Genomic DNA, 18,768 nt, shown 5'->3' with positions numbered 1-18,768 from the left:
GAAATCTCCTCCCTGAGTCCCTCACGCTATAATCTGAGTCCATTCCGTGCATCCATTTCTCCATGGAAATGGAGAACAGCTGGTCACCCTGATCCCTCCAGACTCCAAGGCCATCACTGCAGAGTGTCATTAACTTCCAACAGGGAGCCAGTTATTTGGAGAAAATATCATTCACCATGTGCTGCACAAAAACAGACTCAGCCAAAATCTCCTTAAGAAAATCATGTCTTTCCTAAGAACGCGGCTCCCTATGGGATTAAATAACAGATACGAAGCTGCCTCTTTCGTGCCTACGAGTAAGCTTCTTGATCGGTAGGCTGTCTCGCTCTTCTGCCAGTTCCTGGCCCTGTTTATTCCACACAGTGCTTCTTCCTTGAGAGAGAGTGTACATTGATGCAGCGATTGTCACCAAAAACAGACATCAGAACCAGAGCGAAGACAATTAAAATGGTGACCCTGGATGTTCTGGCCTCTTCAAATTCATCTAACGTTTCTCTTCCAGGACAACGACTTCTTTCTCACTCAGATAAACAGATATGCAATTGCATGTTTAAATGGCCACTGAATAGGTGAGTAGGTGAACCAAAACCAACCACAATGCTTCACAAATGCCTTACAAGGAGAGGACAAATGCTAGCAAGTGCTGGAACCCACCCCTTTAACCACGCAGAACCAAGAAGCCCTAAGGAACCATCAAGCCGAATGTCAGCTCTCAGCCGTCAACGGAGGTCCAGGAAGACTAAGGCGTTTGTCCAAGGTCACAAAGCTAAATACCAGCAGCCCCTGACTTCTCCTCTGAGTTTGGTCCTAGCTCTGCCCCTGTCTAGCAATTTTCGATTCTGGATAAGTCATTTACTCTCTCTGGATTTGTTTCCTGCCTGTAAATGGAGGCAACTGGACCAGACCTCAGCTGGGAGGCACTGTGGTTTAAGAGCAGAAACTCTAGAGTCAGACTGTGCGTTCACAGCCGGACTCTGCTCACCTTGGGACCCAGAAGGATTTACTTACACTCACTATGCCTAATTCCTCCCCTGTAAAGTGGGGGTAAATAACACTACCTGCTACATACCTCGCAGAGCCGTTACAAAAATTCAATTAGATGGTCTACGCGAAGTGCTCAGCGGAGCACCTTGTAAAAAATAAAGGCACGATAAATATTAGCTATTATAACCGTCTAAAATGTTTTCCAGCTTTAATGTTGTAATACTCTAGGTTTCATTTGCTGCCTTTTTTTTTTTTTAATGGTAACATTTCTCCCCATGAAGTTCACACCTCAGGCAAAAATCAACGGCAGACGTGGGTACTGAGAAGAACAAGACAATGATTATTAAAGACTTAAAGAGTGATTTAAGGAGTCAGGAGGAAAAGCAAAAAAGGCAAATGGATTCTAAGAGGAGTCATTTAAGAAGTGATTAATGCTTCCAAGGCCTTGCTAATGAGAAAAAACCACCTGTGAAATATCCCGCTAAGCACATTTAAAATACCGTGTCCTTACTCTTAGGAAGCTCCTTTCTCCACGCACAATTATATACTATAGAGACGCGCCAGGGCAGCGTGATAGCAGATACGTATTTCAGTGCACGCACGACACATACATAAATGTACACATGGCTGCCCATGAAAACATGTTACATCTGGGCCAGGCACAGTGGGACCCCAGGCAACCAGCTGATGGCTAGTTTTCCTTTTTTTTTTTTTTTAAGATTTTAGGGGTGCTTGGGTGGCACAGTCATTAAGCATCTGCCTTTGGCTCAGGGCGTGATCCCAGCATTCTGGGATCGAGCCCCACATCAGGCTCCTCCGCTAAGAGCCTGCTTCTTCCTCTCCCACTCCCCCTGCTTGTGTTCCCTCTCTCGCTGGCTGTCTCTCTCTGTCAAATGAATAAATAAAATCTTAAAAAAAAGATTTTATTTATTTATTTGAGAGAAAAAGAGAGATTGCACAAGTGGGGGGCGGGGGCAGAGGGAGAGGGAGAAGCAGACTCCCCGCTGAGCAGGGAGCCCAATGCAGGGCTCAATACCAGGACCCCGAGATCATGACGCCAGCTGAAGACAGATGCTTCACTGACTGAGCCATTCAGGTGCCCTGCTAGTTTTCCCTTTCCAAGATATTTATTCAAAGTGTCTCGTAGCTGTGTTGAAAATAAATACAAAAGCCATGTTGAAGGATACCAAGCACTACGGCATGTTTCTCTGGACACTCAGTATGTGCGTGATAAAAGTTCTCCAAGGATGTGCTCAGGCCTAACAGTGGTGACCTCTGGGAAGCAAGGGGGAGAGGCAGGATGACCTCCTCCTTTTCCTTCTCTCCTTTCTCCTTCTTCTCCTTCTTCTTCTAACTTTAAATACATCTGTATTTTTACATATCCACTCCCTGACTAGAGAGGATACATCAAAATGCTCCAGACTGGGATTTCTTGGTGGGGCACAACTGACACTTTGGTCTGGAACATTCTTTGTGGTAGGGGCCATCCGGGGCACTGGAAGGTGTTTAGGTGTGCATCCCTGGCCTTTAGCCACTAGATATCAGTTTCAACAACCAAATCTGCCAAATGTCCCCTGGGAGGTAAAACCACCCCCCAGTTGAGCACTACTGTCCTAGCCAAAAGAATGGCTATATTCACTATAAATTATTCCATGATTACTATAAGCAGTTATTACAGCTCAGGCCCCCGGGGCTCTACTGCCTTTTCCCTAGTTTGGGGAAGCATTTATGAGAACCCACTACTAGTCACCAAGGCCACTGAAATTTCCTGTGTTTGAGCCTCAACTGTCTCCCACACCGTGCTTTCACTTTTCTCCCTGTATCTGCTGACCTTCCAGGAGTTCCTCTTATGGAAGTAGCTCAAGGTCAATTTCAGAAAAGTAAATGCTCTTTTCTGAAGAGGAAGAGGAAGAGGAAGAGGAAGAGGAAGAGGAAGAAGAAGAGGAAGAAGGAGAAGAAGAAAGAAGGAGAAAGAAGGAGGAGGAGGAGAAGGAGGAGAAGGAGGAGGAGAGGAAGGAGAAAAGGAAGAGGAAGAAGAGGAAGAAGAAGGAGAAGAAGAAAGAGGAGGAGAAGAGGAAGGAGAGGGAGAAGGAAAAGAAAAGGAAGGAGAGGAAGGAGAGGAGAGAAGGAAAGGCAGCAGCAGCGCACACACACAGATCATTTTTAGAATCTCTTTTTTCTTTACCAACTACACTAAAAATCAGAAGTGAAATTATTTTGTTTTAGATCCTCATACTTAAATGATCACAATATATTGGCCTGATGATTTCATCTTAAATGTTCATTTTTCGTGCTCCCGAATTCATTCCGGCATGTCCTGAAGACTACAGTCCTCTGCTTTCGCTTGTTTCCTTTCTTGTTTCACTTCAGTTTTTGGTTTTTGCTATGCAAATCTTCCAGTGGATTTTGCCCTAAAAGAACAAACTAGAGGGGCTCCTGGGTGGCTCAGCCGGTTGAGCATCTGCCTTCAGCTCAGGTCATGATCCCGGGGTCCTGGGATCGAGCCCCGCATCAGGGTCCCTGCTCAGTGGGGAGCCTGCTTCTCCCTCTGCCTGCCACTTCTCCTGCTTGTGCGCTCTCTCTCTCACTCTATCTCAAATAAATAAATAAAATCTTAAAAAAAAAAAAAAAGAACAAACTAGAACAGATGACACAAATGCCTAGTCAAAAGCAGAAAGATAGCACAGAACAGAGTTCTTCAAACTCTGCATCTATGTAACCTCTGTAAGAATTTTTAAAGACTAGGTACCCCCTCACTCCTTTGAAAATTGACACTTAAAATGTTTTCTTCTTGAGTTTAAAGAGCTGCAAAAGATGTAATTTCTGGCCTACAAATACGGATTTCTTTAAATAAAACTGTTAAATCGGTCAATTAAATGTATCCGCTGGGATCTAAATGGCAGAGGGATGCGAGTCCCCCCACATCACCTGAAATATGCACATAAACTAAGTTGTAGGCTCATGTGTTACACACTCTTCTGCTCACAGGCTCTATTCTAAACACACAAAAATGCACAGGCAAGCCCTTCTTCAAAAGTCCAAAAACTCACATCATTCCTTTTTCTCCTGGACTTACGTTTCGATCCATTTCCCCACAGAATTTTCTCCTAAAGCAACTTATATTTTATGCTAGGAAGTCTATTATTGATTTCTTTATCCTACTTCTTTGCAATATAATTTAATTTTTAGGAAAATCCATGTGAGCCTAGGGCTCTAACTGCTTAAGTAATAATTTCCTGGACTGAGTTACCATTATGACTATAAGTGGGAGAGAACAGATTTCTAACCACAAAAATATAATACGCTGTTTCATAATTATTAAGCATTGAAAAGTAAAATATTCTTGGAAATGCATATTTTCATGGATGGGGCCCTTTCCTTGTTTTTTCAATTCATTCGTATATCCACGGGCAAATATGAAGTGGTCATTGCTAGAATCAGACAAAGCTCGGAATCAGCTTTATTTCTATTTTTCTTTTCTTCTTTTTCTTTTTTAAACGTAAGCAAAAAGAAAATGTGTTCGCGTAAAGAAGAGGATGGGAAAAAATAGATACTTTGTTACAATACTGTCATTTTGTTCTCCGAATTTTATCCAAATTACAGGCCCCAAGTCCCACAGTGGTCCATCGTGGGAAACTACTTTTAAGGATCTCTCTGCTAATAATTGGAATAGGTCCACAGTCAAAGGGCCAGACAGTGTCTGAACCACCGGAGGATTTATGCCCAGTGGTCAGTGATGAGAGGCCTCCCTTTCTCCACACCAGCACCAACATCCCAACGGTCCCCCTTACACGTGGAGATTTTGCCACCCAGAGTCAAGGTAATGAGGGAAGACTGTGTCTTTCTTTTGTAAAGGGAGGGAGGACAAATGCGTAAGGGAATTCAGGAAAGGAGAACCGGCTACCATAGCATCCTCAGGCGGAGAGGTTCTAGGAAAGAGAGCCTGTGGATGCCGAGCACCTGGGAATGGATTTTATGAACACTATCCGTGCCCCTCTGCACCACCCGGAAGGCTCCGGAAGGTACACAGACCCCAGTCTGACAGCTGCTGACTTAGGTGACCTCTGGGAGACCCCAGATCATAGGACTATACAAACAGGACAAAAGAACCAAATCCTGATCAACCGAAAGAGAAAACCACATATTACATGACTTCTGATGTGACGGACACACTCAGACCACGCGGCATCACCACGGCACATTCATGCCTGGAACACGGGCTCTGAAGTCACCAAACCCCAGGATCTAACGCCCAGCTCACAGGAGATCAGGCGGCTGGGGAACAAGGCAGACAGCCCCCCCTCCCCGCCACAAGAAAGCCATCAGCCAAATTCACAATGTGGACTACTCTACGGGTATAAATGACCCAGTTTCTCCAATAAATTGCTGGAGTGGAAAAAAAACAATGGGATCGTTCAAGAATAAAAGACACTGAAAAGATGTAACAAAAAATTCAATGTGAAAATCTTGTTTGGATGCCGATTCTAACAAAACAATTTTCGATGCCCCTTTGAAAAAAAAAATGGAGGAAATCTGAACGTTTACTGGATGTTAGGTTACAATAAGGAAATGGTAATTTGGGCAAGTGTGATAAGACAGTTATGTTGTAAGAAAAAAAAATTAAAGTCATTCAGTTAGAGATATGGATTGAACTTACAGGTGAAATTACATGATGTCTTGGATTTACTTTTACAAAATATTCCAACCTCTCAAGAAGGTTGGGGGAAGTCAGAAGAAACGAGATTAGCAAATCAGTAATGCTTGAAGCTGAATGATGGCTACAGGGGAGTCTCTCCACTTTTTTTACATGTTTGGAGATGTCAGTAACAAAAGGGTTTTTCAAGGGAAGGGAAAGAGAGAATATTGAATTAGCACCAAGGAGAACCTGAGTGAGGCCTTTCCTGAATACCCTCTTATTTCACAGGTCGTGAGACAACTGCCCAACAAGCAAGCCTCCCTGATGGTCTCAGAGGCGGGGGCATTCAATAAGTTGGTCAATACACAGCGGCAGACACAAGAAGGGGCCTGGAGACCACAGAGATGCATCCAGCTTGCCTGGGGAGAGCCTAGAAATACCCCCTTGGCAGAGAAATGTCAGAATAAACACAACTCTGTTTACATCGCTCCTACCACACATTACTTACCCCGGCAGCAAAGCCAAGACTTCCATCCAAGATCCGCCTCTGAAAATATAAACAAGATGTTTCAGATTCTAAGGGATGTTTCTGGGGATAAAAGGAAACCATAAGACCTCAGAGAGCTACATGAATAAAGACTGGCCCATGCCTGCGTTTGCCAACCGTCTGTAGGCCTGGATTGGAGCCTTTATAACATGGGCCAAGAACCAAGGCGAAAAAAAAATTGTTTGAACCTTCCATCCATCCCACAGCCCATTAGAGTGTTTTTTCAGGGACGCTTGGCTTCCACTGGCCCATGTGTTGCCTTTGACCTAGCTCTCCTATGAATTATAACTATAAACCTTTAGTATGTAGCTGGACTAAAAGATGGACATTGACAAGTGTTCATGGGGACCATGGGGACCAACCGAAACTCTCCCACGCTGCAGTTGGGGGTACAAAATGGCACGGCCACGTTGGAAAACGAACTGGCAGCATCCATTAGCAGTGAACATATGCGTACCCTATGACCCAGCAGTACCACTCCTGAGCACCCAAATCATCACCTGACAGCAGTGCATACTTGGGTACAGCAAACACATGCACAAAAAAGCTCTCAGCAGCAGTACTTGGGAGAGCCAAAACCAGAAACTACCCAAATGCCCACCAACAGTAGAATGATACATCAATTAGGAGGTATTCATACAACAGAATGCCACATGGCAATGAGAGTACACACGATATATATCAGAATGAAGCCCATAATCAGGCGGGGGCAAGGGTAAACTGGAAAATAAACAGAGTGGAATCAGCCAGACACAGACGAGCACATACTATATGATTACTCCATTTATATAATGCAGAAACACACAGAAAACTAATCTCTGCTGTCAGAGACCGGGAGAGGGACTGTCCTTGCAGTGGAGGGTAGAGCTGAGGGGTAGGGACTGGAAAGGAGCCTGAAAGGCTGCTGGGGGGTTGGTACGGTTCTAGTTATTGAGCTGAGTACTAGTTTCATAGGAAGCCATGAAAAATCATCAAACTGTAAAATATGCACTTTTCTATATGCATTTTATATTTCAACTTAAAAGCATTTGTTTAACTTCATAGTCTAAGTTAGGGGTATCATCTATAGCCACGTGGTTGATGGCCCCAATCCTTGAGACTCCTGAGGAAGCTGGGTAGCTAGGATCACTGGCTCAGCCCTCTCCCACCTCTGAGGGGCTGCGGGGTGGATGAAAGGGTTTGATGCCAGGCAGCCGTACAAACGACATTCTTCTCGAGGCACGCCATGACAGAAGCAAAGTTGGCCTAACCAAATAACTTAATCAAACCAGACAGATCTAATAAAGAAGTCAGGTAACATTATTCTACCAGCATTCATCTGGATCCTGAAAGGAGAAAAATTATACTTTTTTAAATGTCACTAAGGCCTTTATTCCACTTTTAGACATATATTTCAAGGAACTAATCAGATATGTGCTCAAAGGTTTATGTTCATCATAAAGGTATTTCTAAAAAGAATCAAGAAAAAAGGACGTAACCTAATTGTCCAACAGTTGAGGAATGGCTAAACTACGGTGCATCCTTGTGACAAACAGGACACAGCCAGTTAAGGAAACCAAGTGACTGAAATAATCAAAGTCATCAAAAAACCATTTAGGGATGTAAGAGGAATGCTTATGATATCAAGGAGGAAAACGGGTTGTAAAACATTACACGCAATCTGATCCCTATCATGGAAAGAAACAGATCGGCATAAATTTGTGTATACTCAAATATAACTGAACAAATCTGACCAAATAGGTTCAGGGTTTTTTTCTGAGAAGTGGGATCGGAAACTTTTTTTATCGTTTATTGTTTACAGCAGCCATGTCCACAATAGCCAAATTATGGGAAGAGCCCAGATGTCCATTGACAGATGAATGGATAAAGGAGATGTGGGGTGTGTGTGTGTGTGGCGTGTGTGTGGGGGGGTGTGTGGGGTGTGTGTGTGGGCTGTGTGTGTGTGTGTACAGAGTTTTATAGTTATACAGTTATATACACTATAGACTATTACTCAGCCATCAAAAACAACGAAATCTTGTCATTTGCAACAACGTGGATGGAACTAGAGGGTATTACGCTAAGCAAAATAAGTCAGGCAGAGAAAGACAAATACTATATGATTTCATGCATATGTGGAGTTTAAGAAACAAAGCATGAACATAGGGGAAGGGACAGGGGAAGGGACGGAAAAATAAAATAAGATGAAAACTGAGAGGGAGGCAAACCCGAGAGACTCTTAACTCTAGGGAACAAACTGAGGGTTGCTGGAGGGGAGGGGGTGGGGGGATGGGGTAAGTGGGTGATGGGCATTAAGGAGGGCACGTGACGTAATGAGCGCTGGCTATTCTATGCAACTCAGGAACACTACACTCTACCTCAGAAATGAATAAAAAACAAATAAAAATAAATTAAAAAGAAACTTTTTTTATTATTTCTTTAAGCTTTTCCATTCTTTACAAGCTTCCTACAATTAAAATATATTTTAAAGCAAGAAAGGAAATTTTGAGTGAAGCTACTTTCGGGAGCAGCAGTGGAGGTTGGAGTCCGTGTGTCTACTACCCCAAGTGACCTCACTGCAGCCCCCCTTGGCCGAATGAAAAGGGAGGTCTGCTCAGGGCACCAGAGCACATCTCTGTGGGCTCCTGTCTTGGGCCACAAGCCTCTTCCCGCTCCTCACGCCCACTTCCTGTGCAGAAAGGGTTAACGTAGCCCGCCCCAGCCTGCTAGCTTTGCAAGGTCCTGCTTGCAAAGCCGGTCTTTGCTTGGCTCCTGGGGACTTGGTACTTGAACCGCTCCCTCCACTCCTGGGTAAGGGTGGGTTAGTGTGCCCGAACCGGTTTCCAAACAAGGTGATGGGGACGGGACACCTGCTTTCCCCCCCTCAAGTTTCGAATTTCAGCAGCCTACAGCGCCTTCGGGACCAGCCCCAGGTAGAATCCTTGGAGGCTGAGGCTCGCAAGATGCCCTGGGTGGACACATCACTCATGTGCTACTGCACTTCGGTTGCTGAGAGAAGGAGAACTCTCAGGGTGCCCCTCTCAGGAGGAGGGGGGAGCAGAAGCCCGTGCACAGATCTCCCCGGACTCCACCTGTCTCTTCCTCCGGCTGATCCTTCCAGTGTTAAACTTTAGCATTGAGTACGACTATAAGCTGAGTGGCATGGATCCTTCCAGTGAATCATCAAACGTGATGGTGGTCTGGGGGAATATGCCTCCACGCAGAAATTTTCAGCAATTTCTCCTACGGATCTCAGTGGTTACACTAACACAAGACAAATGAGGGGCTCGAGGCTCCAAAGGGGATAAGGGCATCTGTGTGAAGAAGGGAAGGCACCTCTCCCCTCCCGAAGAGCCCCCACAGCATTGGCCAAGGCCACACAGGGCTCTGGGGCCCCTCCCACCACAGGGCTGCCTCTCCCTCAGGCCTCCGCAGGGCAGCCCGGCCCAGCCCAGCCCAGTGCGGCTTAGGCCTCGCCTCAGTGCAAAATAACTGGGGAAGATAAAAACATGGGCCACTCCGCCCCAGAGGGGCACAAAGATGTGGTGAAGGAAGACGGTTAGGTGACCCGGTGCCCTCCTCTCTGCCTCCTGGGTGCTTCTCATTCAGGGACTAGCTCTCGAAGGGTTTCACTACCTGTCAACAGCAAGCAGGATCCAGGCTGTGTGTCTTGAGTTCTGTGTTTCTGATAGGCTCCCAACCTCCCACTGAGGAGAGGAGTGTGGCGGGGGGGAGGCTGGATCTTATGTGACATCAAACACCTGTCTTACTGGTCTTAACACAAGAGCGTCTGGCGCGCCAACTTCCTAGACAGTGTTTTCGTTTGCAGATCCGGCTCACAGCATGTTTAAATGGATCCTAAATCCCTTACTGGCTTACCACTCCTGCAATTTCTAAGGCTACCTGTTGCACCTGCAGGGCCTTCGAGTTCCTCAAGACACAGATGGATGGGAGCTCTAGGCCTATGGCCTGAGGGCGTCAAGGGGCAGAAAGGAAAGGAATCTTGAGCAGGTGAGGGTAGGGCTTGTGAAGGAGTGGGGCGGGGTACGCGGCCTGTATTGTGGGGGATGCGTGGGGAGTGCGGAGGCTTGAGATATGTGTGTGGGGTACATGAGGGTATATGGGATGTATGGGGTGGGGACATATGGAGGGTTGGGGTGTGCATGTGGAGGGATGGGGGGAGCGGAGTACGTGTGGGGTATGTAGGCAAGTGTAGGGTATGGGGGAGGGAGAATGTGGGGGGATAGGATACAGGGGCACATGGGGTATGTGGGGCTGGGGCATCCAGGTACAAGGGTGAGTGAGGGTGCTAGGGGGATGGGAAGAAGTTGTGCAGGGGTAGGGGATGGGAAGGGAGTCTGTAGGGGTATGGGGAGATGAGTCTGTGTGTATTCATCCCAAAGGGGTTGGGGAAGGAAGGAAAAGATGGGATACATGAGAACGGGAAGAGATAACCTTCCTTCCCGCAAGGGTCTGCCATCCCCCAGCCAGGCCAGTTAAACAACCAAACCGAACACCTGCACCAGGCCTAAAGGAGACTAGCCAGAAGCTAGAAACCACACAGGGGCTAGACCAGGCCTAATAACTTCATAACCCTTCCTACTCCCTTCACACCAGGAGCAGAGCAGCTGTAGACACCTTCTCTCCTGGCCTGGCAGGGAGAGGAGCAGAAAAAAAACAGGACAGAGAACAAACATTGCCTACATCCTGGAGGTGTGGCCAGTGGCCTGAAAGAGTCTGCAACCTTGCCAAGGCTGTGGTTTCCCAGCTTGCTCAAAGTCCCCCCCGGACCTCAGAACCAAAGCAAGGCAACTTACCTGTCCACTAGAGAATACGAACACGAGAGCTGCCCCGGCTGCCGTCAGCCCCCAGGTGAAGAAGGTCCCCAGCAACGCCTGGAGCACTGAGCTGTGGCCTTGGAGCATGCTGGATACAGCTGTGTGCGGAGGAGGGGGAGAGGGTCAGCCACCCGCAGTCTCTTTCAGGGACGCCCCCATGCGCTAAAGGTGTCCCAATACCCTCCACCCGGGCCTGGCCTGTAATCTGGGTTCTGCCACGCCATCCCTCAACTGCGTCAATGGCCTCGGGCCGAGCCTCCTCATCCAGGCCCACCACGTGTCAGAAATCAACCAACCCTGAAAGGACAGACCTGGGGATACCTAGGGAGATGCCAGGGGAGCCCATGGAAGAGGTTAGGACACTGGGACAGAGTTCCAAAGAGAAGACACTCACAGAATGTGGCTTATTTAGCCAAGAGGAAGAGAGCACAGGAGGGTGTGATTACAGCCTTCCAGCACATTCTGCCTACTCTATCTGCACTTGTCCAGCACTGGTGCTCTCTCCTCCAAAGACAGGTGACTAACTCAGATTCTCTCCTGAAGCTCTCCCTCCTAAGTCCTGACCAAACCTTCAGTGGAGGCCCCTGTGGCAACCCCCCCATGACTTGCCAAGGGCACATGCCACCTAGCCCACCGACTCTTCCACCACCGCCCATACTGGGCACCATACTCCCCCTCAGCTGAGTCATTTACGGCACCTTCAACGAGTCCCAAATGGTCCCGGCTCCAAGTCACTCTTCACCTGGTCCCCTCCCAGAATGCCTCCCTCCATCCTTCTCTGCCGCCGGCCAATCCAGAGCCCATTCTGCTGCCCACCTGATGCCAACTTGGACTCCATGTTTCCAGACCCCCCTCCACTCCCATCCCAGTGCACATCTGTGGGGCCTTCTTTGTGCGGGCTTGCCTCCTTCATCTTTCATATCGTTAGTTGAAGAACAGGGATGATGCCTTTTCACACTTGGCACCCCTATAAAATCGGGCTTCCTGGCATCTAAAAAAATACTGGTTGTATTGAAAAGGGCCAGCTTACCTTAACAGGGCGCTCAGCAAGGACAAGGAGACAGAGCCGTAAGTGGCATTTCCCCGTCACCCGAGCACACCGCTGCCGAAATGGAGCTTACACCACTACCCACCGAGGAAAGGAAGGGAAGTACCATTTCCTCTTGGTTTTGCTCAGAGAACCTCCTCTAGACTCCAGCACAGTTTACATTCTAGCTCTGAAATGATAGGGAATCAGACTCTTGCTGTGGAAAGTTACAGGGCAGAGAAACCCATTTGTTGAAAAGCCCTGTGTTCCGGTACACAAACACCAGTGCTCAGAGCCTCATCTCAAAGGGCTCATTCAGCTGCCCACTGGTCTTCCAGCACCCACAGAGCTGGACACGACCCCAGGGGGCTCCCGCCCGCCAGGTCCCAGCGCTCTGGGAGAAGCCAGCCACCCTGGGCTTGCAGCTCGAAAACTGAAGACGCTGACTCTGTTGACCCTGTAAGGAAACGGTGGCAGAGGGTATGCCAAGGGGCTCGGCAGCACAGCTAGGATGCCAACCGGGTAAGGCTGTGAGTCTCGGCAAACCCAGATGAGCCCAGAGGAGCCCAGGCTCAGCTCCGAAGCCAGGACGCCTTGAAGAGAAACAGCATCTATGGATTCGGACAGTGTCTAAATAAAACTCAGGACATTGACTGCACCAAATAAAGAAAAAATACTCTACTTTTTAAAAACCCGCCCATCTACATACTTCATCTTGCTAAATGTCACCCTAAAATGAGTGGTTCGTGTCTGTTTGCAAACCAAGACATCTGGATCATGACACCAACCTTCTATTTCTATCTGCTTGTGGATAAAATCTGAAACAGCATCTACAAAGAAAGGCCTATAGCTATCATCCTCTTAGTACTTATCATCCAAGACAGGTCATCACAGAAAAACAACTTTTTTTTCCAGTATTGAATGTGCCTTTTAACAGCTAAGAAAACAGAAAAGAGGAAGCCATTTACATGTGCCAACGGGCCAAAGTCAACGCGGCGTTTTGGGGCCAGCCAACAAGAGAGCGTGGGGTGTTCCTGGGGGCTAGTGAGAGGGAAAGCACTGTCCTAGCCTGTCTCCGTTTACCTGAGCACCAGAGGCATGCGGACAAGGGACAGCAAGGCCATGCACACCCTTTCCATCCCAACAATCACACTGTTTATCAATGATAATGCCAGCCCAGTGCCCCCGGGGAGAAGTTTCTTCCATTTGCTATTTTAAATCCTCACTACTTGGAAGGGTGGTCTGAGCTGGCCCCACTTTGGGAAATGCAGGATCTCAGGGTTGCTGAATCAGAATGTGCATTTTTTTCAAGTTCCATGAGGGGTTCTCGCACGCATTACAGTGGATAGCACCGGCCTACCAGAGACCCAGAGCTTTGAAAGTGAGTTCTCCTCCCCTACGAGGGAGGGACTGGGAAAGCTGACGCAGAGTCCCAAGAGAAGGAAAAGTTTGCTCCAATAGGTAGACCAGTAGCATCTTGAGAACAGGAGCGCCAGTCACAGCCCCTCAAATCAGCTTCCACGATGGGGCTCAGACTTCCTTGTGAGCCGGATGTTAGCACATGAACCTTGATTAACTTGCAAGAGGGAGGATTATTCCCTGCCCTCCCCAACTTTAAAGATGCCAACACCACCCCGCGTGCGTCCACGTTCTGCGAGGGCAGCACAGGAGGGGCCCCTGGCTGGTACAGAATTTCTTGCTTTTCCCTCCCTCGCAAACCTGTTGCCCTGCTTCCAAGAGCCTCAAGATGTTGGTGATGTTAGAGGAGGAACTGGCACCTAATGAAACTGCACACATATACACCCTGACTCCAAGAGGAGAATCCAGCAGCGGGACTCAGCCTGGGGCCGATGGGACTGTAGAAAGTTCTCTAATACCTCGCTGCTCCAAGTGTGGTCCGCAGACCACTGACCCGGGGAGGGGTTAGCAAAGCACAAGCTCAGGCCTGCTGCACAGTCACCAGATTCCCAGTCAAGTTCGAGAGGCCGTGCAGACCCCCGGAAGGAGAACTGCAGGGACCTCTGCTCCCGGGGCTCCAGGGAGGGGCGGGCCCCACATGCCCACCGGGAAGCACTGAACAAAGAGTCTTTGGTGAGCCACTGTCTAAGGAAGGCTGGTCAACACCCTCCAGCTGACCCTGGCCAGGGACAGAGGGGGCTTCAGGCAGCCTGCCCCTCCCCTGCCACCTGCCACCTGCCACAGCGTCCCTGCTTCTCCTCCCACCCCCTCCTCTACCCCCAGGGGCGCCCCCTTCCAAACTCCATTTTGCCCTTCCAAGTCCCACGCTCTCCTGCTGGCCCCAGACCCTGGGCCTCCAGCCCAACCAAGGCGCTGAAGGGAGAAAAAGCTGACTCACTACGGTGCCCTCTCAAGCCCCCACTCCACTTCCATCAGCCCCGCTGCCGCTGGCTCGGCCGGCTCCACTCCCGAAGTCACTTCCTGCTTCCCTCCCGGCACACGTGTCCCTCCAGCCATCAGGCCCCTCCCCGCCCGCTGCGACTGGCTGATCCCGCCTGAAGAATAAATTCTCTGGTTCACAGCCCTCGGCAGGCTCGGGAACTGATGGGGCGGCTAGAACCGAGCCCCGAGGCCAAGCGGAGAACATTTCGCATACATAAGACTCCACAGCCTCCCGTGAAGCCACAGAAACCCCGGAAAGAGCGCCTTGTAAGGTCCCTGACATCGTTTATGTCACCACACTTAGCAGCTGAGTCCGAGGCCCTGAGTGAGCAGCACAGCAGGATGTGTTGGGGAGAGGGAGGGGAAATTGGCAAGGAGGGGAGGGCAGGGGGGAGGTGGGCTGGAACCTCCTACCCTTAGCATCCTTCTCCTTCTCCGGGTCAATGGCCCTCAAACTATAGCTCCCGTCAGAACCCCCAGGAGCAATGTCAAAATGCAGAATGCAGGCACCCGCCGAGGTTCTGGCTCTGGAAGTCTGGGTGGAGACCGAGATTTTCTGTTCTGCACCAGGATTTGCTGATGCTCTGGTCCTGGGACCCCTCTCTGAGAACCACTGCAGCAGGTCAAGGGCTTTGCTCTCCAGGCCTTCTATAAATAGACCAGAGGGTGGAACTTCTAGATTTAGCCAAAAATGAGAACAAGATGCCCTGTTAAATTTGAATTTCAGATAAACGACAAAGAGTGTTTTTGTGTCAGGGTGTCCTGGGCAGTATTTGGGACACACTTAGGCTAAACACAAATTTCATACTTGTTTACCAGAAATCCTAATTTAACCTATTTTATCTCATGAACCTACCAGAGGGTAACCTGGTCAGAAAAACTGTCATCACAGTGGCCACGGAGCAGGGGATCCAACAGGAGCTGGCTTCTGTCCAGGAAAAGGCGGCCATCCGTGCCGATGACGACCCCGCCTGAGTGCAGTGTCATGAAAGAAGATGGCATGGTGACTGCAGGGTGCTCTCTGCCCTCAGGAGATTCTCAGACCACAAAGAGAGCCAGACTCAGCTGTCTGACCACAGACCAAGGGGGCTTGCACAGCAGAGATGTATGTTCTCACGTTCTGGAAGCAGTAAGTCCAGGGTCGGTCCAAGATCAAGGTGCAGATTTGGTCCTTGGTAAGAGCTGGTCTTCCTGGCTTGCAGACAGCTGCCTTCTCACCGTCCTCATGTGGAGAAAGAGAGACCTCTCTCCCCTCCTCATCTTTCTTATAAGGCCACCAATTCTATTGCATGAGGACCCCCACCCTTATGGCTTCATTTAAGCTTAATTACCTCCGAAAAGCTCTATTTCCAAATGCGGTCATCTTGGGGGGTCAGGGCTGCAATACCTGAATGTCATGGGTGGAGCCCCCCTGCGTGGGACTGGTGTCCTTACAAAGGAGACTGAGGCTCAGGAAAGCTCCCTCACCCCTTCCTCCGTGTGAGGACACGTGAGAAGTCTGTGACGCAGAAGAGGCCCCTGAGCCCATGCTGACACCCTGATCTGGGACTTCCAGCTTCCAGAACTGTGACGGATAAATCTCTGTCATGTATGAGCCACCCATGAGTCTGTGGATTTTGTGACAGTGCCCTGGATGGGCTGAGACATTCCATTTTACAGATAGGTAGACTGAGGCTCAGGAAAGCTCTGTAGTGAGCCTGGGTTGACAGGGTAGTGTGGGAATCCGAGCCCAGCTGACTCCAGAGACAGTGCTCTTCCCGCATGGGACATACAGGGTTCACAGACTGAACAGCCTGGGCAGCAGAACCCTGGGTGGGCCTCGGGCTGGGGGGCCAACCCCCAAGGGACAAATCCCACCATTTCCCTCCTTTCCCTCAGTCAACCCTGCATACACACACACACACACACACACACACACACACACACACACTGCACACACTACTGACCCAAACATACAAATCACCTGTCCTTCTCACACATCCCCATTGTAAGAAGTGCTCACAGGGGGGACAGAAGAGAATGTTATTTCCTTAAAGCTCAGTACACTGGCCTTTACCTCCCGCCACCCCCCCTTCCCTAGTCTCTCCCCAAAGAGCAAAGGTGCCCTGCAGCCTCCATAAATGGGGCAGGGGAGGAGGGATGGGGTGTGCATGAATAGACCAGAGCAGACACTAATGAAAGGGGGGCAGAGCACTAGGCAGGCAGGGAGGGCTGCTTCCCAAGTGTCAAGAGGCCATAAAACTAACTGATCTTGACAGTCAGCAAAGGAACCCCAGGGCAGTGGAATGGTGGCCCTTTCCAGAGGAATCGTTGTGGTTTGATCTGGGTAAGCAAGCTGGCAGTACCTCCCCCTTGGAGTATGGGGGTGGGGTGGAGCTGGGGGTGGGGGCAGTGGCAGCACTGCACAATGGGTCCTGGGTCTTTCTTTCTCTCCCTCTCTCTCTCCCCCCCTGCCTCCCCTCCAGCTCCTCCCTCCCTCCCTTGACTGAGTTCTTGGTATCTCTTATGAGGTCCTACAGCTGCTAAGGACAGGCTTTGGAACCTGACAGTCTAGGAGGAATCCCAGCTTGGCACATGAGTGTCCTTGGACAAACATCCCAACGGCTCCCAGCCTCGGCCTCCCCATCCTGAGACAGTGACTGGAGCGAACCCCCCAACGCCCAGCGCAGCACGCATCATGGCAGCCTGAATGATTATCCCTTGGCCCTCTCTCCTTCCTTCCTTCCTGCCTGCCTTTACAAGATGGCTATTTCACAAGCCTCTGTGCCAGGCACGCTGTGCGACCCTGGTACTCCAAGGTCAACTGAGCACCTAGGTTGCTGGGAGTGGCGAGTGTTCTAGGCGGAGAGGAGACCAGCGCACATGTCATTGCTGGTAACTGCCCAGAAGCCTCAGAAGAAAAGGACCTCAAGCTAAGATCTTGTGATTTCTTCCTCATACTAACGTAATATTCATTTTGATACCAACATTTCTATTTTTTTTCCCTAAAGAGGACCCTTAAAATCGCATACACTTCAGAACCCACAAACCTGATGTGCCCTGGGTGCATATTTAGAGATTTCAGCTGGAAAGCAAAGAGCTGCCTCTGGTAGGCAGAACAGTGGGCCCCCAGAAGACGTCCACGCCCTCATCCCTGAAACCTGTGAATAGAGACCTCCCACGGAGAAAGGGTCTTTGCAGCTGTGATTGAGTGAAGGCTCTTGAGGTGGGGAGATCATCCTAGGTCATCTGGGTGGGCCCAGTGTCATCACAGGGGTCCCCATCAGGGAAAAGAGGAAGGAGGCATGAGGACGTGAGCAGAGGTCGGAGCAAGGGATGCCAGCAACATCTAGAAGCCTGAAAGGCAAGGAAATGGGTTCTCCCTCTAGAGCCTCCAGAAGGAGCACAGCCCCACCAACACCTTGATTTTAGTGCTTCTGACATCTGGAATTGTAAGGTGTTATATTTGTGGTGTTTTAAGCAATTAGGTTTACAGTACTTTAAGTTTCAGCAGCCCAGGGAAACTAACACACTCCCTTCTGCCTGGAAGCATCTAGTTTCACTGGTACCTTTCTCTAGTGGCACCAGGAACCACCAGGACCGACACTGGGTCCCTGCCCACTGTCATGACTAGGCAGGACAGACTGTGGGACCTGGCACAAAATGAAAACGGGAGGCCTCTTATTCAAAAGGCAGGGGGAAAAAAGCCCTCAGAAATACTAACTGGGGCACCTGGGTGGCTCAGTCGGTTGAGCGTCTGACTCTTGATTTCAGCTCAGGTCATGATCTTGGGGTCATGAGATCAAGCCCCACACCAGGCTCCGCACTCAGCATGGAGTCTGCTTGCGATTCTCTCTCTCTCCCTCTGCCCCTCCCCACCATGTTCTCTCTCCCTCTCTCTAAAATAAATTTAAAAATCTTTTTTTCAAAAGTGCTAATTAATAAAGCCCTTCTTTTCTTCCGCATCTCTCCTCCACTCACTGAGGACTCCAGTGCCCCACCAGACTTTGCTTACAAAACCCAAGTTCAGAGATAAAATTATTAGGAAATCTCACGGTGGTGACAGCAGGGCAGTAAACCAAGGACAGAGCCTTTCTGAGTGAGGAAGCACTCACACCTGTGTAGGTCTCACGCCGTGAAGCTGGCCCTATCACAGGTGCTGGGGTGGCAGGGCCAGACTGAGGAAGGCCACTATGTCAAAACTAGGAAATTGGGCCAGGGTTGGTTATTCAACAAAAAAAAAAGTCCACAGAGAGATTCAGAACCAGGATGTTCGGGATGGAAGGAAAGCAGTGGTGTAAGCCAGCCTGGGGAGGGGACAGAGGCAGTCCCAGGAGACTGGCAAGAGGGGCTGGACACCCTGCTGGGGTTTGGGAGG

The 18,768-nt window shown here is 49.4% G+C and overlaps 1 protein-coding gene across 4 annotated transcripts in view; it reads right to left on the bottom strand.

The window, feature by feature from the left end:
* Positions 1-18,768, bottom strand: part of SLC39A11 (solute carrier family 39 member 11) — a 401,963-nt gene that overhangs the window by 315,816 nt on the left and 67,379 nt on the right. For 2 of the 4 annotated variants that reach the window (XM_045814066.2, XM_045814070.2), the window contains exons 1-3: positions 14,368-14,472; positions 10,964-11,082; positions 6,129-6,167 (exon numbers count right to left, since the gene is read on the bottom strand). In XM_045814066.2, coding sequence (XP_045670022.1) covers positions 6,129-6,167; positions 10,964-11,071 — 147 coding nt within the window. In that variant the 5' untranslated portion in view covers positions 11,072-11,082; positions 14,368-14,472. Of the gene's footprint in view, positions 1-6,128; positions 6,168-10,963; positions 11,083-12,014; positions 12,202-14,367; positions 14,473-18,768 lie in introns of those variants that run through there. The other 2 variants (XM_045814067.2, XM_087854168.1) reach the window with 2 other exon arrangements.

Source organism: Ursus americanus, chromosome 23, assembly GCF_024610735.1.
Source record: "Ursus americanus isolate L20-20 chromosome 23, mUrsAme1.1.p, whole genome shotgun sequence".
Classification (NCBI taxonomy): domain Eukaryota; kingdom Metazoa; phylum Chordata; class Mammalia; order Carnivora; family Ursidae; genus Ursus; species Ursus americanus.
This window is presented reverse-complemented; position numbering and strand designations above follow the sequence as displayed.